The sequence below is a fragment of the Melospiza melodia genome, chromosome 4 (assembly GCF_035770615.1).
Source record: "Melospiza melodia melodia isolate bMelMel2 chromosome 4, bMelMel2.pri, whole genome shotgun sequence".
Lineage (NCBI taxonomy): Eukaryota > Metazoa > Chordata > Aves > Passeriformes > Passerellidae > Melospiza > Melospiza melodia.
This window is the reverse complement of record NC_086197.1, coordinates 57,550,045-57,578,038: the sequence shown is the minus strand read 5'-3', so window position 1 is coordinate 57,578,038 and position 27,994 is coordinate 57,550,045. Positions and strand designations below refer to the sequence as shown.

General features: G+C 41.2%; 1 protein-coding gene across 1 annotated transcript; it reads right to left on the bottom strand.

Annotated features, from left to right (window-relative positions):
- Positions 1-1,892: 1,892 nt before the first annotated feature.
- On the bottom strand, positions 1,893-27,994 carry SLC5A8 (solute carrier family 5 member 8). The gene is made up of 15 exons (XM_063154801.1): positions 27,508-27,994; positions 25,355-25,420; positions 21,398-21,449; positions 19,829-19,896; positions 18,820-18,974; positions 17,295-17,435; positions 13,211-13,340; positions 11,712-11,800; positions 10,261-10,373; positions 8,882-8,949; positions 8,477-8,563; positions 7,231-7,424; positions 5,952-6,055; positions 4,163-4,248; positions 1,893-2,681 (listed from the first exon to the last, which is right to left on the bottom strand). The coding sequence occupies exons 1-15, from the start codon at positions 27,838-27,840 to the stop codon at positions 2,550-2,552; spliced, it is 1,818 nt and encodes a 605-aa protein (XP_063010871.1). The 5' UTR covers positions 27,841-27,994; the 3' UTR covers positions 1,893-2,549.

Genomic DNA, 27,994 nt, shown 5'->3' with positions numbered 1-27,994 from the left:
CTTTTTAAGTCTGATAGCCAGGAAGATTAGTTTTCATGAACAAAACAGGTAGAAGTTACAGATGATCTAAGGCAGCATCAGCTACAGCGCAGTAATTTCAGCACAGAGTGATGCAGAAAGGACATGCTGATGCTGTTTCACACAGCAGTGACCAGTGACCCTCTGGAGAAGCACATTCAGACAGGAATTCAGCATTTGGATTGGGAGGGCTGTAGCCATACTGGCAGGCACACATCAAGTGCTTGCTGCAGGCTTCTGTTCTCTGTTACAGCTCTCTCACAAAGCACAGGTACACAGAGGCACACCAGTCCACTTCAGCACTCTGCAGCAGCGTGGAGATAGCAGTACCCACCACCCTCTTTCACATCTATGGGCTGAAAGTACCAGGTAAGTAGAAATTGTTATATTCCAAGGCTGAAGAAGATTCCACAGCACAGAATGCAGTATCTGTTTCTGGGTCATGAAGACAAGGCACAAGGTTGAATGAGCTGCACTTATCTTCTGAGACTTGAGAAGCATAGCCAGCTGATTCAGTCAATGGGCTAATTGTCTCAGAGTAACTCAGACAGTCCCAAAACAGAGACATTCCTGTTCTGAATCCTAGAAGACTTTATTCAGGATGCTATTGTTTGTCTCAGATCTCAGATAAAGGGACACAAGACATAACTCATGGGATCTATCCCACTTGATCACAGCCCTTCTACACAGTGGCTTTAGGCACTGACCTGTACCACAGCTACAGCAGAGGAGTGGGAAAAGGGGCTGGCCCTAAAGTCTGCACTGGATAATGCAAAAAAATGCTTCAGGAGGCTTGGGGGAAACCTGCCTCCATCACCACATAGTTTTGCACTGGGTTAGCTCATGGAGTCATGGCCTTGGTGGCACCCACATAGTGTCTGGCTGCCCTCTTCTCCTGGTCTGGTCCTTGGAGCCCATTTTTTCACCTTCGTTTTCTGATCCTAACAGTTCATCTTATGCAACAGATCATCAAATGTCCTCTGTCACAAGGGAACAGAAAAAAAATTGATTTAGATGCTACAGGGCTCCAGTCAAGGTAGCTAGCACTGTGTCATTTTCCAAGTTACAGCAGCTCAGTACTTGGCACAAATGCAGTATAATTTTTAGAAAGCTGTTTAAGGCAAGCAGTCAGTTTTTCACTTGATTCTCAAGCATGACTGCCTTCTAAGCATCACAGCTCAGCTTTCCTGTGATGGCTTTAATTTTCCAGCTTAATTTTGCTGCTGTAGAAGAGTTTTAAACATTCCTGTACAGCCATAGTTAAAGTCTGAAGCACAAAAACAACACAGTAGGTCAGTCTGTTCCCCACTGTACCCAAAAGCAAGCAGGAGAAGAAAGCAATGGGAGTTTTCACGCTCCCAAAACACCAGCACAGGGCATGGTCTCACGTGGATGGGCTGTTAACCTTCTGTTGGCAGCCCCACTAGAGGACAGGCTATTCCATAAGCCCTGCAGCCCTGGAGAAGCCTCCACTATATGACATCATCTGTGATCCCTTCTCCATCCCAGAGAATTGTGCAGGGGGCTCTGCACACCTGCCAAAACACAGTAGGCACTTGCCTGATCTGAACCAACCTTGAACATGAATCCCCAGGGAAAAAACAAGGGCTGCAAGAACACAAAGAAAGTTTCAGCTCATAGCTGGAGAGAACTGCTGTGGCAAATGCAGAGACAGCCTCCACTCTTGTCCAGTACAGCCAGAAGGGAATCTTCTTTATTAACATCTCTGTGCACTGTGCCCAGCCCAGTGCAAGAACAATCCCAGCCCAGCACGCTGGGCATGCAGCAGAAGGCTGCTGTGGTTCTGGTCTATGGCACTGAATAAAAAGTATAAATAGATTATTTCCTTCATGAGGACCAGCTGTGTAAGGGCAAGACAGAGGAGAACAGGGAGATAGGTCATGAAAGGAAAGACAGTACTGACTCTTGCCTTTACCACCACCAAGTCACTCTTGCAGCTCGCAGCAGTGAGCACAGAGAAGAAGGTGCAGGTAGCCAAGAAACAAGTGGGTTAAAAAAAACAGAGACAACAAAACCAACAAAATAAATACACTCTCAGAATCAGTTCTACAGAAGAACCAGATAGTACTAAATACAAAAAAAAAAGACCCACTATTTCTTGCAATCTGATAAGGTCCCACACCCTAATCTCATCATACTTTCAATGCCTTAAAAGAAAAAAAAAAAGGCCAGAAAAACAACCATGTCTGGGAGAACAGTATTCTTTCCAAATAAAAAATTCATTCTGAGGGTGAAATGAGATTAAAAGCAGATATTTTCCAGGAAGCTCAAAATACCAGGCAAATATTTCACATATTGCTTTAGGCTCTGTCACCAAGAATCAGAGAGAGTGAGGAAGTTCAAGAAAAACCTGATTCCTTTCTTGACTAATGTCAAGGTCATGCAAAGGCGATAGTGCCCAGCAGATGCCTGCCCCTGACCCCAGCAGAGCTGGTAACTGACCCAGAACAGGAACATCAACAGTGCTTGACATGAACAAAACTGTCCTCATGGGCTGACACAGCCTTGTGTCATATGTGAAGACCATTGACTTTATTCTTGTCACTTGCAACATCCATTTCAATGTGGCTAAAGGCAGGGTTGTCAGTTCCTTCATTTGCCATGGTAAATGGTTTCCAGTTCAACACTTCCACTTTCTCTGGCTAAAAAAACAAAAGACAAAAGCCATGCTGTGAAACAGAAGAAAGAGTTTTCCTCTCTTTGACCACTCTTTGGCCAGCAGAGTCAGGCCTGACATACAGGGCTGCCTTGCAGGAAAACGTGTTGGCTGCTGACAGAGCACATATACTTATTCATTGCAGTAGATGGTATTTTTCTAGGGGCATTGAAAGTTTTGTATTGCATAAGGTACTTATTGTGTAAAATGTTCTTGTAACACAAAATGTTCTTGTCCTGCAAATTGGTCTGGTTGCGCAAAGTTCTAATTGCTGTTTTCATGTCTACTCATATGTCACCACCAGGTCTTTGAGCTACTGACTCCCAACCCTTTATCCTTGCCCCATCTGCGACAGGAAGAGCAGATTAAAGTGCACCATTGCTTTGATATCACATTTCTATTATGGAAATGGAATGAGATATTGAGCTCCTCATGTGCAGAAAGTTGCTTAGTTAGCTCTGATTTTTTATCTCATTAACTTTCTGCAGTATTTTTGATTCCAACCACTTGTTATTCAGCTCTTAGCCATATAAGAGACAGACACATAAAGAGACTTGTTTCTGACTCCAGACATAAAAAGTATGGCTGTGGACATTTTAGCTTCCATATGGGTGGTGGATTGTTTTGATCTTTTTCAAAAGACTTCAGGGATTCAGTTCCTGGATGGTAGAAACAGATGTTGACCCATTAAAGACGGTGAATGACAGTAACTGCATAGCTGATCTCCAGTACTGACATGGGCAAATAACATTACAATTGTATGGTAGAATATCCCTTTTTTTCACTGGTGTTCTTATCCAGAAGCTGAAATACATAGCATCATTCTAGAAGGAGTTGTAAGTATCAAGGAAAAACATTTTGCAAGCTGGACCATCTTAACGATATTATTATTGCCTGAACTACTGAAAAAAGCTGAACTTGAATGCTCAGCTGACGATATTGATTGAAAAATGATCTGTAGTTTATTTTAAAAAAAAGTTTCCCTGTATTCTCCCTTCTAATGGATGTTATTATCCAATAATATTTTTTCTTTTTCTTAGGATGAGAGCTATGAAACAGATACACTGACTAGAAATGTTTTTTCTCAAACAGTAGCCAAAGTTACAATAAAATTCTGGCCTTAGAGAACACATGTTCACAAAAAAAGGAAGCTTTGCTGAGTCCAAAGTGTGCCTTGGGGTAGCTTCCCAGAGGCCAGTTAGGGAGTATTTAGCAGAAACATGGAGAAAACTGTCCCTTTTCTCAGTTGCTTCTCTGTTGTTGACTGAAGCTAAGCTATGGCAAAACTGCTTCCTTGCATTACTCCCACCTGCCTTGTGCTCTCCTAGTGCCTTAAAGCAGATAGTCCTATCAGGCAGCATCAGGTGCTATTCATCCTGATTGGAAAAGCATGAGCCAGGAAATTTGTTTGCCTTCGTCCCCTGGAGGAAAGATTGATTTAAATCAGAGATGCACAGTTACACTTACTTGCTCAGTTTCAGACCCTGAGAAGTTGGACAGGAAATCTTCCTTGGTCAGCAGGAATTTAGGATCTGTGTTCTGCTTTAGTCCTCCTACAAAACAGACAAGCTTTATTCAGCCAGCTTTACACATGCAAACCGTGTGTCAGACCCCAGCAATGGGCACCAGGCCAGGCAAGCAGGACAGAGCCATGCAGCAAAAGCCAATCAAGCAATCACAGACCTTAGGGATCATTTCTTTACAAAAATGTATACCCTGCTCCTCTCAATATATAAAATGATCCCTCAAAGTCTATTTGAAATGCCTTAGCTATTTCCCAGCTTCCTAGATCCTCCTTGGATTTCCTATTTTGGAAAAAATTGAATCTGGCAATCACCAGAAAAAAATAAATTGCATCTGGAACTACTCTGCCAGTCCAGGAGCTCTAGCACCAAGTGCTACCCTGAACCCTGAGCTCCAGTTCTCAGCTCCCTATCAGCAAGACTCCTGTCTCCAAACTCACTAGCAATTTTTATAGTGAATTGTTTAAGAGCATCCCCAAGATGGGGGGATCAGGGTTAATGGAGTGTCTGGGCATTTTTAAGGCATGGGAGATTAGCTATTCTTGGGTGGGAAACAAAAGTGATGTAGGTGCTGGGAATTAGCTCTGCTTGCTATCTGAGGCTTAAATGGAATCTTCCTCCATGAGAAGCAGGGTGACATTGTGACTGGGTTAATTCTTTTGTGCTTCTGTTCTTGGGCTGAGTATTTCTTATCTGGATTCAGTGAGTTGTGCGGTTTTCATGCTTAGTTTCATGGCCTATAGGTAACCTGATCCCTACCAGGTAAAAAGTGAAATTTGGATTCAAGCATCACTATAGCAATGGGAAGAGCATGTGCTTGAAGAAACGTGTGGAGCAAATCTAAAACCTGAGAAGAAAAATAAAATTAGATAAATGTGACTTGTGCTTATTAGTTGCAGGGCATAGGGAAGTTAATGTAAATGAGTTTGTCTACTGAGTTTGGAGTTTCATAGTCCTGGAGCCATTGTGGATCAGTCCAAAAATTTGAAATCAAACAGCCTCCAAGATGAGGGCTGTTATATGAATCTGGCTGGGGATACTGGGAAAAGCTGTGAGAACAGCTGCTTTTTTGCTGTTTCTGCCATGCATGAGGTAAATGACAAATGTATCTTGCATCTGACCTGGATGCAAAAATAGTGAGGCCATGGGCTGGAACTGAACTCCTCATTCTTACCCATGGCAAGCTGCTCTTTCCCTTTGCATAAAACTACTGGGAAACTGAGAAAGAAGCTAAAATAGCCATGCAGAGGATCTGCAGCTCTTAGGCATGTTCTTGAGGAATGTGGTGAAAAGCATGCACTCTGTGGATGCAGACAACAGCCCTTGAGTGCTCTGAACTCACTCTAAGTCAAACTGCTTTTGTCCTCTAGAAGCATGAGTGTATTTCCTTGCTCGGAGTTGTTGCCATGTTCAGGGACAAGTCTTAAACCTCCAGTCCCTGCAGGCATCTAATAAAACAGGAAAGACAGATGTCTTTTTTTTTTCCTTCTTTTTATGCTCCTTAGGTTTAAAAATATGCTGAAACTTCTTTCTCCTTAGAGATTTGTAGTAACTTTTGCTGTGAGCAAAGACCAGGAGCAGGATGCAGAAGCGCTGAGGGGAGGAAATTCGATTTAGGATGGTAACCTTTACACAGTGTTTGCAATAGGTTACTGGCACTTCCTGTGGCTCTCAGGACATCTTAGTTTAAAAGAGATCTGAGACACATTCAATCACAACTCTGAAACTAGTACCTGTTAAGAGGCTTATAATTATTCCCACAGCTACAGTGACGAGTGTCCCAAGTGTGCTGAAGTAGAGATAAGACAAGGAATACCAGTTGTCTGCCAGGGCAGGCCTGAAATAAAGCAGAAGAAGTGTTAATCTCTCCATTTTTGTTCCAAAAACCTTGAAAGTGCTTGTTTCCAGACAGTGTATAAATACAGAGATACTTTTGAACCAAGCAACCTGGTAATCTTGAGCTACCTCCATACAATCATATGTGCACTCAAAATTTGTGCCAAAATTTGCAGAACAAGTTCCTTTGTAAGAGACAAGGCTAGCCAGTACAGTGAGGTAATGCATGAGACAGAGCAGGTAAAACAGGACAGTCCTGTCTCTGCCAGGAATCTAGTGCAGAGCTGAACACTCTAGTTATCCAGATGAAGGGATTAACTTCTTTAGCAAGGGTGGGATTATTTAAAGGAAGGGGCACAAAAAAAAAACAAGGAAATCAAACCTCTGCAGCTCTAAACAGCCAGAAACAACAGAGCAACTGTCTTCACACCTCATTCTGCTCTCCCTGACTATGTGCTCTGTTGCAACAGGTGTTTCCCAGCAGCCAGGAGCAATGTTGGAGGGCTCATGCAAGAGGTGTGGTGTATGAAACCGGATGTTGGACACCCAGTGTGTCAGGGTATCTCTTGATTGTACAATGCTCTAAGGTGTAAGGATTTTGAAACCCTAGAAATGTGTTTTTTCAGCTTTTTTTTTGTTCCTGCTGTTCTCTTTATTGCCATTCATGTTAAACTTAACTGTGATCATCTAGAGCAAGACATTTGGCAGTTGCAAAGTGGAGGAAATCCCGTGTATTTTGCCTATTCTGAATGTACTGATTAGAACTATTCTGCACAGATAAGTTGCTGTAGGTAGAGCTGCTAACCGGCATTTTGCCCTTTAACTGCCAATTACGCTAATTCATATGACAGATTGTGGAAGCTAATCCAATAACTATAAATGATATCTTTGTTTAAAACTGTGGTCCACAGTAAGGCATGTCCAAGCCTTTGAACGCAAATATTGAACTAAAGCTTTTCAGATGAATAGAAATACTCACTTTGACTTCTGTTGTGGCATAACTCAGACAAACTACTTCAGTCTGAGAGGAAAAAAAATTAAGAAAATTGCTGCATCTCAAAGAGTGTGGTAGATAGACCAGAGAAGGATTATTATAGTAACCCAAATACTGTACAGATGTTCATGTTTCTTAAAAAAAATGCATACTTTGTTGCTGTACTTGATGAACTCATATACCTTTCTGCACCTGGTGTACTGAAAACCGTTGTTAATGGAATTTCTGTTGATGTTAAATTTCCTAAGGATATATTACATCCCACAGTTGAGAGATGGAGTGGCTTGGTTCTCACTGGAAGTGGAGGATAAATCTGAGATCCAATTCCAACCCAAAGTGAAATAATGAAACCACTGACAAGACCTACAAATGCTCCCTGCAAAACAAAAAGTGAAACTTAGATTTACACGAAAAGCAAAAGATATTTGAAAGAAACAACAATTAGATGAGTAAGAAATAGTCAAGATAATCTGAACAGTAGCCTCCATAGCAGAAATGAAATATACAGTTGGCAAGTGCTGGGGAGTTTACTTCATTCCATTTTGGGGAAATACAATGTTTTTTCACATCTCCTGAGCACACCTCCTTTTGTTTGGCCACTAGGTCTTTACAACCAAAAGATAACTTTGGTCTTCATGGTATATGGGAAAATCCTGCTTTATTTGAGGCCCTCCTTGAACAAATACAGAAGCAATTTTTCAATTTTTTTAAAATTTACTTTAGTATATATATATATATATATATAATTTTCAACTGAAAAGGGGTAAAGATCAGTGACAAGTAAACCTATAAATGGTAATAGTAAAATATTATACTAATATTAATATATTTCTATATTATTATAGTAATATTACTATAATAAATTAGTAAACCTGTAAATAGTAATGGTACAATTACTAATACTAAATAGTAATCCTGCCAGACTAAACCATGAACCATATCAACAAAGTTTGTCAAATCCTTTTTTTGATGGAAAAGGTTTTTCTTCTGGAAATTATAATTTTACAATATGGAAGCACTCTGAGAATACCCCAATTTGGTCTGCAAGTGCCTAGACCCCATTTTTCTGGCCTGACCCCCTTTTGCTCAGACAGACCAGCATTCTCTGAGCCTAGTGGTTGTTCGGCTGTATCTCAAGATGCATTGTCCCTGCTTCTAAAACTGGTTTTAAGAAATCCTTGTCAAAGCTTCATTTTTATTCAGATCATTTCCCCCATCAAAATCTCTTTGTGGGATGGAAATTCAAGTTCCTATACAGCTCTGACTGTCATTTCCTTGGGATAACGAAGAAAGGGAGCAAGGGGAAATGTCCTCATGGAAAGTACCAAAGACATCTCCCTTGCTGCCCAACATCAAATTATTAGTGTAAGGTGAAGCCCAAAATTATCAATAAATTTTGGATGAACAGGTCTTTAGATTTCTACTTACGATTCCATTTGCACAGGGGCAGAGGATTCCCAAAGCAAACAGTCCTAAAAGGGGGCCACCAACCATGCCAAAAATGCTGAGCGCTGCCTGGGGAAGGAAGAAAGTCTGCTATCAGGTGCTGTGCAAGGAAGGTAAAGCTTCCAAAATGACAAGAAGAGAAGATGTTCAGAGAGAAATTATGAGACTTTTTTAAGTGCTGTGTACTCAGTTGCTAGGATTTGATATATGGATGCTTAAAACACAGGCTGAGCCATGTATCCTTAAAACACGGGCCATGGGCGCTTTCACATCAGTACTCAAGAAAAATAAAAACTTATCTCATAATGGTATTCATTACCACTATTTTCTTACATAATCTATTCTGGGTCGTTCAACATGGGCATGAAAAAGCTGTCTGGCACCTACCTGCAACAAGGCTCCCAGAAGAGATGCCACCGCAGCCATAGCAATGCAGACTCCACCATAAAAGAGGCCTGTGAGTGAAAGGCAGAACAATGTATAAATCTGCTGAAGTTGAAAATCACTAATGGAAAAGTTTCTGCCTAACCCAGCATGGCCCTAACACCTCCCAGATAAAAGTGCTAACACCTGGAGTTTTTCTAAGAGAGCCTGAATTGGCCAAAAGGTCAGGTTTCTGTTTACATTAAGAAGAGATCATGCAAACTTGATGAAATCTTCATTCTGTGAATTAGTTAATAAATGCCAGCCACACGGATTAAGCATAGTGGCAATAACCCACTTATTGTTCACCCTTCTCAGCTAATCTCCTGTGTCATTGTCCTTATTTTGAGGGAATGATTTTCATTTCTCAGCCAAAGTCTAGGAAGCAAAAGAGTAAACGCTGGCAGATCACTGGGAGCTGGCACAGTGACAGAGGACATCCCAGGTCACCAGGACTCAGTGCCTCTTTCCAGGAGCTGTAACACTGGCTTACTTGTTTTTCCCACCTCTGCCCCTGATGAGTTTCACTGCTCTAGCAAGAGCTTAATCTCACTATTCATTGTGGTGCGTCAGGCAACTCGTGATACCACAAACAACAATTTTGGCATAAGCATTGTTTGCAATGTTTAAGAAACTTCTCTCAGGTGACAATATTTAATTCTTGTTACCCACCCACCAGTCTGCCATACTCCCTGGTATGGGATTCAACATGATAACACGTTGGGATGGAGGTGTTTTCATTCTTACTACAAACACTTTCTTGGGCTACACCTGCAGCTGGTCACAGAGAGTACCAGTAGCAGACATGGCAATTTCATTTCACAGATTTAAACCATATGCTCAGTCTAGTTTTGATTCTCTTTGAGTTACATTAAACAGAGGAGCTAAACAGAGTGACAGTCTGAGAGTATATCAGCGAAGATGTGAAATTTCTTGTTCTCTGGAATATTTTAGGGACACAAGGCTACTGCTTGCATATCAATTTTAAAAAAATATTACAAAAAAGCTTCCTTTGCTTCTCATTTTTGACAGATGAAAGAAAAATAGCAGGTCTTTAAGTCAGAGATATTTGGCTTTGTAGAATTGTGAATCAATACTGAACACAGATAGACTGCATCTTTCCTTATTAAAGACCAAACAAGATGGTTTCCTTTTTTCCTTAAACTCACTTGTCCCCCATTTGTGTAAAACCTACACAGCTGATCTTGTCTCCCCCAAATGCTGCACCAACATAGTCCCACTGGTGTGAATTACTTACTCCTGACATACACCATCATAAGCAAGGTCTGAATCAAACCTTCACTTTGTAAAGCAAAAGCAGAAAAGATGTTTTCCAGACATACTCATCCCCATGGAAATCCATGACAGCTTCTTTTCAGAGAGAGATTTGAAGTAGGGCTTAATGAGGTCTTCAACAGTCACAGCAGCCAGAGCATTGATGCTGGAGGACACCGTACTACAGAAGGCAAGATTTATACAATTTTTTTGTACCTTAAAAGCTGAAATCGTACATAACAGGTAGGTTACTGGCACAGAGAAACTGCCACTGTCTAGAACAGCGCCAGAAAATTAATGTAACTGCTGCATAGTTTTAAATAACCTATTATTGCAGAGAATGCAGCTAACAGCTTAGAAAAACTGTTTAAAGTAATTATCCTTGGTGAAGTCAAGGCACATACTGATGAAAAGTTGGGCTGGACCTGGAGAACTGAATAGAAATATCTGTTATATATAGCTAGGCTGTAAACACTACTGGTATACATGATACCTTCACAAATGATCTACAGCGTATACCTGGGTATGTAAAATTCCCACATCACCGTTTACTTTTAATGCACTCTCAGAGGAGAATTCAGATCATCTAATTAGGGTCACCTAAAAATTAGGTAAACTACATGCTTACTAAATTAGGCATCTACAAATCAAACTATTGAAGGTTCCCTGTGGGATCAGAGAAATCAGCACTCCTAAGGCACAACCAGGTGCTCCTTTGTCTGAGTGTACCTTACTCCTGCAAGCCATCAGCTTATCTTCAGCATAACTAATATTAGTGAAACTAATATTTTGGCTGTTCCCTCTATTTATGTAGCTACAAGTATTCAGAATTTAAAAAAAAATTATTCTGGTGTCACGTTCATAAGTTTCTTCATTCCTAACTGTTTGCTTTGTTCAGAGCCTTCACTGAGACAATGTTCCTTAAAGATACTCCTTGGAAAAGCTGAACAAAACACTCCTCAGTATGGGACAGAAGGGTATCAACCTGTCTCCTACAGTACAAATATATATAGTGGTTGTTGTTTCATGGGATTCATTCAAGACAACTGGAAGCCCAGAAACTCTAGAAAAGAAGGCTCTAGAGATCAGGGGTAAGGAAAGGCAGATAGCTTTGAAGTCATGCAGGTTTGAAACTGGAAAATTAAAGATGAGCAACAGGAAATTTCCCCAACTGTAGCTCTTTGGTGTAATAATACACCATAATACTCAAAAACTCATATAGCAAAAACTCATATAACTCAAAAGCACAGAGAATGATTTCTTAGTGTTTTACATGTCATGTGGCTTACTTTTTCCTCATGTTGTTAGTAGGGAACTCCAAACTACTTTAAGTCCTAGGACCCAAATATTGAAAACTATGGATTTTTAAGCTGCATCATCAAAGAGGTCATAGTGATTTTTTTTTAAGACTAGAAATCAGCTAGACAAAGAAATAAGTTCAAAAATTTTAGTATAAATACAACTTTAGCTCCAACAAAAAAGGGGGAAAAAGGTAGCAGTTTCCAGATTATTAAATTACCTTAATGTCCCACTGTAGGCACTAGCCACAAAAAGTCCCGGCACTCCTGGGAAATCACGCATGATATCCAGCACTAGGTATGGCATTAGCTGAAAAATTCAGATTAAGAAGTATTACCATCTTGCCCTAATTTTTCATCTTATCACTGTATTGTTTTTTTACAGCCTTCTCACTGGCATTCTGTCCAGCTGTTCTAATTTTTAATTGATTAAAATTTTCTTGATTTTTTACAGAGAAAACCAACCCTAAAAAGTCCACTAGAGCTACAGAGAGTCTGTTGAGACCACCTAGCTGGGGTGTCATACCACCAGGACCTTGTTTTCCTGTGACAATTGTAGAGGAAGCTAGGGCTGGGCAGCAAGTGCTTTGTTCTGTACATCACTCCCTTGGGAGGGCTGGGTGCCACAGATGCTTTTTCTGCTGTTGACTCCACAAAAAGGGGTTCATATACAGTCCAATAAACTCAGATATTGGTACCCGAGATCAATTTCCATACAGGAAACTGTGTGCCATTTTTTGACATTTGCAAGATCTGAATGCTGGGAAGAGAGAGGAATTTAAAGATTTTTTTCCCATGAACGATTTTTTTTTTCACAGACAAGTTGATATTTTTAGTATCTTACTTCCAGTTTCTACCAAATGAATTTGACTGACAGGAAAAACTTAATTTTCTTCCAGCTTCTACCTTGGGTCTTATTTTATATTACTCTTAAAGATCAAGTGGTCCTGCCTCAGGTGCTCCATGGTCTGTGCTCTTCTCCTGCCTTTTCAGCTACTGTCCATTGGAGCATTATCCAGAGCCTGTGATTATCTTAGGCTTAAGCACACAAATAAAAGTTATTTGATTTCCTTGGGCCCTGGCTCTGGCCAGTCTATGGGCTGCCAAGAACTCTTGTTCCTCAGGTAAACTTGCTGCTCAAGGTCTATTTAGGGAGAGATCATCATCAGTGGTGAGGTGGTTCCTCTGCAGCACAGTCTGATTGCCCATCTCTCCTCTGAAGGAGGGAAGGATTCACCATCACTAGCAAAGAGCTGCCTGCTAATAGCCTTCCTCCAGGTGTGTGCTTTGGGCATAAGTATGGTTTGAATCTGAGAAGGATTTTGCCTTCATCAGTCCAGGGGAATTTGGGCTGGATGACACAAAGCAGCGCACCAGGACCCACAGTCACTCACAAGGGCACTGCTGCTCTCTTCTCCTCACTTCTCTTCAAAGCAGTTTCTTGCAATGCTGGCACTCCTGAATCCATTTTGAGTAAAAAGCCCACACATTTGCAGAGGTGGGTGTACTGAGAGCTCTCCACACTGCAGCTCTCCCTCCTGCCCACCTTACCAAGTGCTGAGTGATTTGCAGCTCCAGGAACTGTAATTTCAGCCTGACACAAGGTTCCATCATGTCACTGTTTCCAACTCCCTGACTCTTGAACTGCCTTTGTCTAGTTATTATGGCTGCAGAGGAACGATACCCTCCCACCACCTGCCCCTGAGATGTGGGGCTGTACCTGGTCTAGTGCTGACACCTGTTTGGCCGTCCATGGGTCACAGTCTTTGTAGATGGAGTAGAGGGCCAGCCCACACAGTGTGGCACAGACCAGGATTGCCCAGAGTCCCACCAGGTTGATGTAGAGGGACCTGCACCAACACACATGGAAACACCATGTTAGAGCTCAACATCCCACAAAAGACCCTGCCAGGGCCAAGAAAGGAAGTGCTCACACCTGCACCGAGGAGATTCCCAAGTCAGCAGCTGTCTGCCAGCAAGGGAGTTACCATACACCTCCCAGCATTTCACCTGGAGAGAGATCACGTTTCTGCATGTACAAATGACATTTCTGGTTTTGGTGTCACTGTCTGAGCACTTGTCCCCTGACAATGGAGATGATGGGAGCACCAGAGCAATCCCACATCTCATCAAGTGTACGAGTTGTACATTGCAAGCAGCAGGCCCGAGGATGCTCTTTCCCCCATGCCACACCCCGTGACAAACCCCAAGCGGATTTGTGAGGCGGGGTGTTCCAGATCCAAGTGTGGGGTACCTTACAGTCAGCACCAGCATTCTTTTGCCTCTGGAGCTGCAGTATCGCGCTTACACAATGCTGGAGTTGTCCTTGTAAAGCTACAAACCTCCCATTTCCTCCTGAGACAGTCTCTGTGGGAAGCAGCAATGAGAAACTGGGGCCTGGGACCTGGTCTGGAGCTGCCTCTGGCTGCCACTTCCAGGGAACAGGGATTCTCAACAAGCCCAGGGCTTCCCCTTCAGTAACTAAACAACTCGGAGTCTGGTATCATCCAGAAACTCCCCACATCCTGATGCAAGTTTCAGCTTCAGAAAATGGGGAGACCAGACGTGTTTTCATCAGGCAATAATTCTGCCTTTGCCACACAACAGGCAGCTTCTACTGGCAGTGAGAAACAAATTGTTCTTCTTGCTCAGGAGAGGGCTTTTGCTTTCCATCTAAGACTCTGGTTTTCTCAAATGTTTCTAAGCTCTTTATGTCTCCTGGGTCACAAATCTCTTGGTATCTCCAGGGTCACAAAGTTCTTCTCACCTAGAGTGGTCATTTCAAGTAAACATTGGGAGCAAGGTCTTGAAAAACAACGTTCCTTTCCAGCAGTTGTCTCCTGATTATCTGTGTATCACTGATAGTGATTTCACTTCCTGACAGATCACATATCCTGGACCTGTGCCAATTGGTAAGGCCTCCTCTGGGAGGACATTTGGTTTCTGTGAAAATAATATCCATGTTTGCAATGATTCAGGAGGCCCTTTAATGCTTTTAATTCCCAAGAAAGTAATGGGAAACAGCCTTTGTATTTCTGTAGAGGACCAGCAGGATGAACAAAGAAGTAAACCTAACTTTATAAGCCTTGTTAGATATTGAAATGGACATTTCCAGAAAGGTATAATGTACATTAACTAGCTGAACTATCAGTTTTATACAATAGAAAAGTTATCAGCAAGCACAATGCAAACTCTTAGAAAAGACCTATATAAATAAAAGCTGATTTATGTATAGGAGGGGAAACTCTGCATTTTGCCTTGTATTTGCAATTAGGAGGTGGTCTAAACACATAACCAACAGCAATTTAAATTTCTCTCTAAACTAATTCAGTAAAAATGAAGTAGTCCTCATAGATGCTTATATATTGATTGGATGTCTTGCATCCACTTAGCTGAAGCTGTTCCTCCACTGGCATAATCTATCTTGATATATAACACCCAGAAACTGATTTAGCACAAAATTTAACCAATGAGTAAAATCAATCCAACTCTTTTGAGCAGATGTAATAGAAGTATTAGACTAGAGCCTGTAGTGAAGATTAGAAAGTCAAGAGAAACAGAGAGAAGCAAAATAAATTGTCTTGTTTTTAAACAATTCTTGTTTTTAAACTGCGTCAGTGTTTGACAGACAGCTTTTTTTGTTCCCTTGTGATTTACATCCCAGCTCATCGTACACCCTATGACTAAGCACTAGGGAATAATAATTGTAGTACTGTTGGAGGGAGGTGTTTCCATTAATTCTACGTTAGTAATGGGGTGGAGTTTGCGTGAAGTAGGCATTTTGACTTATTTGACTTATTTTCAATTGTTTGTTTCAGTCTGTTTCTAAGAATTTAGCACTGAAATATGCCAGCTGATGACCTTGAAAGGAGAGAAAAATGTGTTAGGAGCCCATATTTTTCTGACACGGTAGCTCTCCTGCTCTGAGTGCCTCTTATCATTCAGATGTAAGCATTATGTTCAATTTGCCTAGTGATTGTTCAAAGATGACAGAATGTGCTCCTACCTACTGGTGTTTCTTGAATGGGTGAAATCCTTTCCCAAAGCCTGAGAAAATTCCTGTTCTTGGGCCACTGTTAAAGGCTTCCCCAAAACCTGCAAGTTAGGATCTGTGAAGGAATTATTTTCTGAGCTCTGATGTTACTGTGCTGTCTCTCAAAAAGTCTTACAGTAAATGACACAGGGGTAAAAAACCCTATTACTTTGACCTGATGACTTCTGTGTACAGATTAAATGACAATAAGAGGTACAGGCCAACAATGTGACCTGCCAAATGTGTTTAATTACACTTGAATACAAACTAGATAGTCACCACAGAATAGCAGTGTTTATAGTTGTGACAAGCTGCAACTATTATGCAAAATTATTTCTCCATGCAGAGAAATATCTTGCACAAGCAAGGTGCAACAGAATCCAACCACCCATGCCAGCAGGACAGGGCTCTACTGATTAAGGTTCCACAACCATTAATGAGACAGCCTAAATTCCATCCAATCCCCTACAGAACCAGATAGCTTCCAGCCCTGACAAAAGCTGCTGCAACAGCTCAGAAAAACTACCCTGAGGCTGCCATGGTGTCAGATTCCCTCTGGTCACACTCTGCTTCTGAAACACTCTGGAAGTGTCTCTGCTCTCAAAGAGGGTAGGGAGGGCCCAAGAGCGGGACACAGCCCTGAGTGGAGCAGGTGCTGGGAAGAACAGCCTGACTGGCACACAAATCTGGCACAATGTATACATCTGTTCTCCTATACACAGTCATTCCAGGGAGATGTGGGATGTGCCTCCTGCCTCTGCAGTGCTAAGAACCTAGAACCCAGCCATGTGCCACAGACTGCAGAGAAGTGACCTGGTATGCAGGAGATGTGTCAGGGAATGCTGAAGATGTACCAGATAACAAGCATCAGCTCATTCCTGTCTGCAGCACAAATGGCTGAAAAGCAGATTTTCTTTACTGATATAAACAAAATATTTCAGTTGTAAACGGTACATGATTTTGTGGTATTCTGCTAGCCTATGAAGTGAAAGCCTTCATAAAGCTTCTTCTCTCTATGTCACTGTACCATAGAATGACTAAATGTACAGAGACTATAGTTATGATGTGTGCTTCTATATTTCTTCTACAAATTATTTTCATGAGATCACTAGTTATTCTTAAATCCTGGGCTGTGAACTAATGGAATGGTTCTAAAGATAAAGATAAGATAATAGACCTAGTAAATATGCTCCATTCTAGAGTAAAGGCTCATCAGAAATGTTTACACTCAAGGAAAACATAACCCTCTGCTCTTTTCCACAGTTAATTCCTTAAAAAATATGTCACGATTATTATGAACACAAAATACACGATTGCTCAGCTTATCAATGAATAAGTCATTTCTGGATTTCTTCACACCTATATTCATTGTTATAGGAAAATATTTTAGTCTTTACTTATGCAAAAATCCCCACACAATGATTTAGGTTTCATAGTGAAGATACTGTCTTGATATGACCTCAGCATAAGTACTACAATATTTGGTCTTTAGGTTGCACATAAACTTAATGCAGCTATTTCAATATGAGAATACTGGTGCAGAGAAAAATTCAGGCACAAAGTTCAATGTTACAGCAAACACATGTCATTCACATACCAGTAATTACTGTGTCAAATTTCTTCTACCTGGTCCACAGAACAGAAGGCAAAAGTTGTTAGCCTTTATAATGCAATTTATACAGACAAAATACCCACTCATTCCTTTAAAAAAAATCTCCCTTATAAAGAACAGCCACTGCTAAAGTCAGAGAGTACCTGCAGACAGACTTACAATTTTGCGTGGAATCTGTTTTTGCATGCGATGTATCTCTGGACTTGAGACTGGTTAACCCCGTATATACCAGTCCACGTGAAAGTCCCCCCTATAACAATCGTCCAGAAGGTGTGCCTTTGCAAAGGATTGGGATCAAAGCTACAATGAAAGGAAAAAGAGAAAGCAAATCCAGAATATGAAAGTCTTCTTAATATGTAAAGACCTTAATGCTTAGAAGAAATAATTTCTCCATGCTTGTTCTACTAGCAACTTTGGCCAGATTTTGAACATTAAGTTACTCTAACTTTACGTTAAGCCACAGAAGGCAAATTTTAAAACTCAGAGCTAACATCCTGAGCCAGTGAAACACTCTGAACTGTCCAAAGGTGAAGCTGGAAAGCTTTATTTGCCTATAAACTACAGTCTTATGTAAAGTTGTATGATGCTTGTGATGAAATGATGTAGCAGTAAAAAGTGTAATGTGCCTGCTTATCTAGAGGGACATCAGTCTAACACCAGTATAAAGGTGTGTTTACAATCCCAGCCTTTGTGGACAGAGACTCTATAAAACATTTTGCTGGTTTACCTCTAGGTAAACAGCAGATTTTAGGTGGCTATGAGCAATTATTATTTTTAAATCAAACTTTTAATATAGCAATGAATTATATTTATCTTGGTGAACACTGTAGTATTATTTCACCTATTACATCCTTTACTCCTTTTTGTTTTCCATCTGTGAACTCAGTGACCAGGAGAAGAATCAATGCAGTACAACCACTGCAAATAAGCCAAACAGATTGAAATAAATTACTGTTAATAAGGAGAAAAAATCACCCACAGATGAATTATTTACTGAAGAATTTGGTGAAGAATCTACAGAATAACCTGATTAATATTGTGAACTGATAGATAAAGGACAAATCACAATACTTGTCATACTGAACTTTCACTAACAGCAATGGGTGGCAGTTCTCAGAAGAATCTTGTATTCATCAAAGGTACAGTAACATTTCTAATTGAAATGGTCTTTGATTCAACATTGTCAGACTGAATATTCTTGAACTTTTAAAGTGACATTTTTAGGCTAAGATTACTTACAATAATGGAGGGTAAAATACTATTAAAACTACTTCTACTTTTTCTTGCAGGAAAAAAAAATCCTCCCCTTTTCAGATTAGGCAAAAATTATTATTTTCCCATTTGTTTTGGTCCAGTCACTGAAATGCCAAATCAGCTGTTTGCAAATTGCAATTATAAATACAAATATGCTGTCCTATTTACCATTCTCTTTCAGTGGAATCCCAAATGAATCCTTAAAATACCTACTTGACAAAGTAAAAAGGTTTTTCTCTTTCCAGGATTTTGCATGGAGTAAAACCTAAAAAATATCCCTCAAACAAGGTAAGCTTGTTTAAAAATATACAGAAACTGAGTCACAACTTCTGCCATCCTCCTCCTACAGCAGCAGTTTAATTTCACAGTTAGTCACATGAGCTCTATTTGTAGGAACAGAGAGGCACATCCTCTGCAAGTACAAACTCACTCCCAGAAGTTTAATCTTCCTCCATGGTAGGAATCATTCACAATGCGTCCAATTCCCTCCTGAACCACCACAGCTCGTATAATCACAGATGAAAATCCAGCAACCATGATTCCAACCTGGAAAACATCTGTCCACACCACTGCCTTCAGACCACCCTGCAAGAGGAAGAGCATGTATCAGGTACAACAAGGCAGCAGCACTCCTGCTTTGCACTCACATTCAACTAACAGAAGCACTGCCATCTGTATTATGGGTAATAGATTAATTTAATCTTCATCTTTAATGGAACTAATTCTGTACTGATGTCTTTAGGAATTGTATTCTGGAAGCTATTCAGGACATCCTGGCCTTTCTTTGAAGTGTAGGGGATTTACTTTGGCCATACACACAGTTTAATCCAGTATTTCCTTCACCACAAAACCTGATTCAGAAGTTTGTACCAAAAGATAGATTTTCAGACAGTGCTCATCTTATTTTCTGTAAGTAAGTACCACTAACTCCAGAAGGTATACCATTCATCTGAATAAAAATAAACATTAGTTAATCCACCATATGCAAATAAATTTGTCACTGAGGTTCCATTTCATCATTTCATCTAGACACTTGGTCAATTAACGCTGAATTAAAGACCAATCTGTTCATGTGGCATGCTGTTTTCAGTGGCTCTATTCAATAACACACAAGACTGTTACAGTTGCAGTTTGACAAATTGCACAGCAAAACCCTACTAGAAAAATCACAGGAGAATTCTTAGAAAGGGAAATCTACCTTTTTTGCTATTCTTTCAGTAACAACAGAAGTTTGAGTGTATCATAACAAAATATATTTCAGTTGCATAGAGGCTGTCTATGCATTCAGAGAAGTCCCAGGATGAATATGGTCCTGTGGCTACACCTGTAAAATGTAATTCCATGGAGTAACCTGATTATTAGGCTTCTTTTTAATAAATTCCATATTTGGTGTGAGTGGTGAAATGAATCCATTTTTCTCAACTGAAGGGCCCACATACCAGTGTGCAGTAGAATGTGCAGACCACACCAGTCGCCACCACTGCGCCCCACAAGTCAAAGCCAGTGACTGAAAGAGAGGGAAGAAACACCCGTGTGAATGAGGCACTGGGGACAAAAGACTGAAGGCAAATTATTGGAAAAGGCTAGAAATAAAGTAAATGCAAAAGTAGGAGGTATAAATGGCAATGAAAAGATTAGTGTGTTTAAACCATGGGATTCACCCTAACCAGCTGTAAAACTGAAACAGTTGTTACAGATTTGGAAACTGCTAGAAAGTTGAGATTTATTTCAGGACAAAAAATAAGGAAGCTATTGCCTTTAATCTGAATACTCCCAAACAACAAGTCCAATATGTCCCAACTCAGGAAGGTTTTAAAATATATGTCATTCCTTGAAACACCTGTGTATTTGGTACCGAGCCCTTAGGCAGGGATTTAAGCAAGTAAACAGTTTGGGGGCTCCCCACAGAGATAAGGTTTTCAAACATTTCCTGGAAGAAATGTGTCAGAGCAAAAGGCTTTCTTCTATTCTTCCTTCTCTTAAGGATTACATGTTCCTGCTATACAACACCGTGCTGTGGCTGACATACAGGTTGTCACTGCCCCAGCTTGGCATGCTCACCTGCTGCCAGGCAGGGCTTGGGGGGCTCCCTGACAGAGAGCTCAGGCTAATGAGAAACAGTGAAACAAAACTAGTGAAAAACGTAAGTTACTCTGATTAGGAGCCAGCTAAGTCATAGCTTGGTTTAGCATGTATTTGCAAGGCAAATATAAATATCAAAGACACAAAACCTGTGGAACTTATATACTGGAGGAAACCAGTAGAGAGAGTTGGGTTTTTTCTTCCTTTTTGTTCAATGAACAGGGCAAAACAAATTCAATGAGCAGAACAACTGTGACTTGATTCTAGCCAAAATGATTCATTTTTTATTTGCATTTTGTTATTCCCTTTTCTTGACAAATTAACAAAATTGATGGTGTCAGATTAGAAGTTTAATATGGTTTTTTAGAAAAGCTCTTGCCCTTTTAGAAATGAATGTGGCCCATTTTCAAATCAAAGAGTCATTGTGAAGTAGAAAATGGAAATATTTAACTTTATAAATATCATAATAAACAAGTTAACAATCTCTTTGCTGTTGATTTGGTTTTCCTGAAAAAAGGATAGACCCCATTAAACAGTTCCAGGAAGCCCAAAATCATATTTACTTTTGCCTTGCTCTCATCTTGAAGAATAGCACTTAACCAGAAGAATTTAATTTGTCTTTACTGCCTGGATTGCCTTAAAAATTTACTTAAGCCTTCTCAACTTTTCTGAATAAACCATTATCTACAGGTATTGCATCAGAGGTAGAGTAAATGAGAGCTAGTATTCCCATAAATCTCTTCTGTAATTCCTTATAGGCAGGGATTAAGGGACTAGGACTTCAGAGTTCCCATTAAAAGACTTCACAGTCAAGCCCTGAGCTATATTTTCATGTGTTGCATTACCAAAAAAAACCCCACCATACCAATACTACATGAAGAAGAAATTATATCAGTAGAGGAACAGTTACAGTATACTCATTTTACCTTGATTTAGTGCTAAAGCTGGAGCATAAATGACAATACCAGTGTATAAAGTCTAGAGCGGAAAAAAAAAAAAAAAAAGGAAATATCAAAATAAATGTAAATTCCTAGAAAGGTGATAACTTTCTGACATGATTTCTTTTCAAGTATCTAGGTAGTCTATATTTTCTAAATTCATCATTATTGACAAGTAATTTCAATTAGAAGACAAATGTCTGAGGCTATTAAGCTCTACAATCTCATACCCTAGAGTTCTTAAAACAAATACCAAGGACTCTTAAATATAAAATCCATCTTCATCTTCTCCTGCCTTTTATAATTAATTTATTCTATTCCTTTAAAACTGCAAAGGAAACAAGAGCATAAGAAAGTTAATGAGGTTTACACATGGTTTGTCAAGGAATCTATTACTATCATTTTCTCAGTCTCGAGATCAATATGCCTTTCAGTATCCAGCTACAATTCATGTGAGTAAGAACACAAAATATGACATTAGTTAGTCGTTACGGATAGTGTTACAAGGAATTATAACCCTCAGCCTGTAAAACAAAGCCATACATAATTATATTTTCAACCACAGTAAAGACACAGGCAAATGAAGGAGCTAGTCTATCTACCTTTGTGGGCACAATGGGATTCATACACTGATATCCTCAACTTTTTTGTATATGGTTTTAAATCCTGTTTACTTCTTCATCACTGTTATTACTGCCACAAGTTCAGCTGTGACATGGGTCAGGAGAATGCAGCTTCCAATGTGCTGATAACTTCTGTGAAGGTCAGGGTCTTGATTCAAAACATCTGGATCACCAATAGGTCGTGAGCTGACGCGCATCAGCTTTCTATGGCTGGACTCTTCTGACTTTCTGATTTACAGGGATGGGACTTGGGCATGGAAAAACAGCAGAATCAGATGCCATCCAGAATTCAGCCAGCTTCTGCCCTTCCTGCAAGTGTCCACCCTAGGCACAGGTGGCAAACCAGAGGAGGATTGCTAACCACTAAATTACTTGCCATGGCTTTTGAGCAGATCAAAGCCAGTCCCCGAGGTGGAGCTCTACCACATGGCCAGTGGCTATGCTGGGACAGATCCAGTAATGGGAGTGAGCAGCTCTCTACCTGTATGAGGAAAGCAGTGTGCAGAAACTTCTCCACCCAGCCTAACCTAATTGCCCTGATCCCCTGCTGCACACCTGCTAGAAGCACATGCCAGAAAGGACAGGGGGGCCATTGGGCAAATAGTTATTCTTACCTGTGTGCTACACCCTGCCACTGTGTATGCATGTTTGTTTCTCTCAGTGCCATGAGTTCTCTCTAGATTTTCATATATAGCTTGCATGACAAGAAAGCTGCCAGTCCTGATTAGTCCCTGGTGAGTATCTTCTGAAACTACCTATTCCACCTCTCAGCCAGCTCCCGACACCTGTCTAGCCCAGTCAGTGTTTGACTTGCTGTCCATACAGTGACTGTCAGCATGTGAGGCTGATATGTAGAATCATAGAATGGTTTGTGGTGGAATGGTCCTTTAAAAAACATCTAGTCCAATGCCCCTGCCATGGACAGGCACACCTCGGAGTAGATCAAAACTCAGAGCCCCATCCAGCCTGAATTTGAACACTTCCAGGGCTGGGCTATCACACTTCTTCCCCAGACTATCTTGTCCAGTAGCTCACTATCCTTGTTGCAAATAAATTCTTCTTTCTATCCACTCAAGATCTACCTTCTTTCTGTTTAAAACTATCATCCCTTGTCCTGTCACTATAGGCCTTGGTAAAAAGTCTCTCTCCACCTTTCTCATAAGCCCCCTTTGAAAGGCTGCAATAAGGTCTCCCCACAGCCTTTTCTTCTCCAAGTTTAACAATTAATCCCAACATTCTCAGCCTTTCTTCACAGGAGAGGTGTTCCACCCCCAAGACCATTTTTGTGGTCATTCCCTGGACCCTCTCCAAGAGGTCCATGTACCCCTTGTGCTGGGAACCCCACAGCCAGATGCAGTACTTCAGGTGGGGTCACACCAGAGTGGAGTAGACAGGGAAAATCACCTCCCTCAAACTGCTGGCCACACTTCTTTTAGTGAAGGACAGAATTGGCTTTCTGGGCTGTGACCAGACTTTCTGTCTCGGTCAAATTTTTCATCCACCACTATCTCCAAGTTCTCCTCTGCAAGGCGGCTCCTAATCAGTTCATCCTTCAATCTATACTGACATTTGTGATTGCCCCAATCCATGTGCAGGACCTTGCACACGGGTTTGTTGAACTTTATGGGGCCACTCCTCAAGTCTGTCAAAGTCCCTCTGAATGGTGTCCTTTCCCTTTAGCAAATCTGCTACACCACTGAGCATGGTGTCATCCACAAACTTGCTGAGGGTGCACTCATTCTCACTATCTATGTCATTAATGAAGGTATTAAATAATATTGGTTCCAGTACATACAGCACTCATTATTGGTTTCCATCAGAATGTTTAGCTGTTGACTGCAATGCTTTGGATGCAATCATGAAGTTAATTTTTTTCTTTTTAATAGTCCATCAGTCAAACTCATACCTCTTCAAGCCTTTTCATTCAAGGGATTCAGCATGAGAACTTGTGGCTTTCTTATACACAGTGAATAAGTGCCAGAATCCTTGAATCATCAGAAATTAAAATTTGTCAAAACTATGATCACATTTTTGTGTCAATTTAAACAGGACTGATACAGTCTTCAGTAGGGTTTTCTTTTCTTAAATCCTTTTCTTTACCTTATTTAAAGAATTAATATTCACAGAAGAATTAAAATTGCACCATTAAAATCTTGGGAGGTTTTCTTTCCTCACTAGTATTTAATTTATTCAGGTTAAATTGTAAGTGCTTGGCAGAGAACGCCACATATAGATCTTTGGTTAATTTCCTTGAGCATGTATTTAAGTTGCATAGAATTATTTTTCTCATCTTTGCAGGCAAAGATTATGCTTAGCTCTTCCAACTTACGCAACTGTGATGTCCTCATACGTGCTGGTGAAACAGCGTCAGGTTTCACACATGCCAGCACTCTACTTTTTCCATGAGCTTGTGTATCTGTAAAAACCAGCTAAGCAGCACTGCCCAAATCAGTAATGAGCACTGCATTGGGAACTATCTTACTGGTGCAAGTGTGATTGCCCTGTGACTTCTGGTGTGCTTTAAAAAAATACAAAAATAGACAAAAACAAGCATGTACCTTAAAAAGCTTTCTGATGGCACAGACATTCTTACTTTGAATTACCCACAAGTCCACTTCAAAACTGTGAAAAGAGCACATTTTTGTTCTGGTGCATTTGACATATGCGCACTGACATTTGGAAGCTGTGGTCCTGTACGGACTCTTTGAAAGGGCCAGATACAGCAAACTGTACCAACAATAATTTCAGAGATTGCATTAGTTTAACATGCCCCAGGGTAGTAATCTTCTCATTCTCAGTTTGCAGACAGACAGACACCTAAGGTTTTTCCAGTGGCGATGGTGGCGCAAACCTTTGTGCAGTACGTAAATGACAGCTCCTGACAGCCTTTTTTGTCACCTCTCACTGACCCTTGAGAATTAGTCAGACTCTGAGAATCCACCCAGCCAAGGATGAACACTGCTGCTGTAGATAACTGGCTCACATTTGCATTTTGAACTCATTGCAGGTTCCTCCAGCAGGCAAGTGAATCACTGCTCTTCACACTGCTATCCTGTAGTGAAGGGTGACTTGTCTCTGGGCATGGTGCTGATGTCAAGTGACTGCAATGGGCATTCAACAGTGCCCACAGAGACCCAGGTTGCAGGGAGCCCAGCACCCGCTCCCCACCTCATTGCTGAGCAGCAGAAAGAGCTTTGTTTCTCCTGCTCCCAGCCACCCAGGCACTGTGGTAACCTCCTCAGCTGCTCAGAGAAAACAGCCAGCTACGCCCAATAATTCTGGTGGCCCCAAGGACCACAGAACAGCTTTGAGGTTTACTTGCCGTTTGTATTATGAAAAGGACCGTTCCACAGAGGCGTAGATATTTATTAAACCGAAGTTCTAAATACTGCAAAAAAGAAGAAAAAACAAATGCTTACATTGAAATTTGGCATTATTGATGGGACTGGAATGAAGTGATATGCAATACAGAAAGAGCAGAGTGTAGTTTTTACATTTTCATGAATGGCCAAAACTCCTAGAGTCCCCTTGTTTGGTATCTCTTTCAACTCGGTTTTCTTTACAGACTTCACCAGTGGTAATAACACACAAACGAGTGAAGCAGACATAAGCTAGTCACTATACAAGGGTGTCTACAGAAAAGACTAGAACGTATTATCACAGAATCACTAAATATGCTGAGTTGAAAGGAACAAAGATACACAAGAGTAATCAAGTGCAACTCTTAACTCTGCACAGGGAAACCTAAGAGTTTAGGTTTGACATAGCAGCCAAAAAACAGAACCCACTAGTTTTGTGAAATCAGAGAGAAAAAAGAAAACCTTGTGACTATTCCTACATCTTAGTCAGTGTGGAAACTCTGGCATTACGTGTGTGCATTTGAACTGCTACAAGAGAGGGCAAAAGATTTTCAGCAATTAGCATCTTCTCCCCACATTAACCTCACCTTCTGCACTGCCCAAGGCAGCCTGATATAGTCTACTGATAAGTCAAAATTTATCCTTTTGTGAAACAAGAACCGTCACTTTTCTATCGAGGTTGGACAGCACAACCTCTAATTTAGTCTGTCATGCTGTAGAGCAGATTTCTTACCACCATCTGTCCTAAAAACCCTCTCAGTGTGTGGTTGTACAAAAGAAATCTCAATTGCCTGACAAATCTGTCCAATCAACATAAACACTGAACCACCTAAAAGGGCTCACTCACAAACTGAGCATTTAAAATGTGATCTATAAGCATGTCCACACAAGGAAGCAGTTTTCAACCCCCAGTTTTCAACAGACAGACACAAAAAGTTGTTAAAAATCTGGACTCTGTCCAGAAAAAGAAGATATATCTTTTATAGGCACATTACTGATTCAACACCAAGATAAACAGTGAGTTTCCAATCATGATCATAAGCTTTTATTTAAGAGAGCCATATTGAAGTATCATCACGACAGTCCAAAGATTAGTAGATTAAAATACGCTGGATGACACCAGAGAGTTCTGTTGGTGAATTCTTATCTAAATTCACTAACAGAAATCTTGTTTTCAGCCTCCAGTGCTGCAATGTCTCTGTTTAGTGTAATAAAATGCTAAAGACCAAAGTAGCCAGTCAAGGACTTTCACCTGCACCGATGCTCCTTTCCCAAAGTCCTCTGCAAAATGAGCAGCTTGCTTCCAAATCTGCAGCTGGGAACTATCTCCATGCAGGAAGATAAACAGGTTGTATGGACATTTTGAATCAGAAGAAAGCACTGACCAGATGCTTTCCCATCCCAAAACTGTCAGACTTCACCGGTGATTATCCCACTACCCCAGCTATCTCTGTGCTGATGGCTGTAACTTTAACTTGAATGCTGTGCTTAAAACCAGCTCAGCCTTATTTTGGTGGAAGTACAAACTTTCACAGACAGAGAGCATTTGTTGACCTCCTTGTATAATCATGAGGGAGAAGACATTCAGTAGTGTAAACAGCCTCAGGTGACAAGGATCTCTTCAAAATCTCTAGGAACAGTACAAATACATACTCTGCCAAAGGGTGACTTTTGTGGTTGCACCTTAGCTTAGAAACTAATCTGGAGGGAGTGTGATGTGATGCGATAACTCTGGTTCCTATGGTAGATGCTTTTGTGCTCTGGTTTGGGTATATTAATTACAGATGATTAATGACATGTCACCATCCAATCTGCATTAGGATTACTCCACCTACTGAACTGAGTATCTGGCATGAGGAAATAAATCTAGTATGACACAGCTCCTAGCTAAGGCAGCAGGGGTGAGCATCACCTGCCTGCAGAGACAGTGTGGGCAGACTTGGGGACAGAGAGGGTTGCAGCCTGCTTTCTGGAGTGTGGTGACATAGGACAGCACAGCACAGAGTGCAGGGAATTTGGAGGAAGAGAAGGTGGAGGGCAGACATGTAGAAAGTAGGCACGAGAAGCCTCCCAGTTCCCTAAAAGCTGGGGAGAGCTTCTCCCCACTCCACCTTACCTCATAGGTGCTGGTAATGCCCAGCTTGTAGAAGACAGGCAGGAAGATCTCAGCACTGCACAGCACCACCAGGCCGTAGGTGATGGCAAAGATGCAGAAGATGGCACCATAGCGATAGATCTCAGCGGGGGTGCCCAGCACCGTGACGGCTGACATGAAGCTGGCGGTGAGGGACAGTGCCACCGGGAGGGCACTCATGCTGCGGCCTGCCATGAGGAAGTCCTTTGATGTCTTCTGCCCTCCTCCCACGAAGGCGTAGTAGATGCCAATGATGGCCGAGATGAGCAGCATAGCCGCAAAGACCACATAGTCCCACACGGTGAAGCGCCCCATTCTGCCCGAGGAACTCACTCACCCTTGGAACCAAGAATCTTCCCCAAAATCAGAGGGGCTGCTGCTGCCTCCGCAGGGCTGGCACGGGATGGCACAAGCAGGAGGAGGCAGATGGGAACGGGCCCCCGGGCAGGTGCCCCCCGCCGGGGCTGGG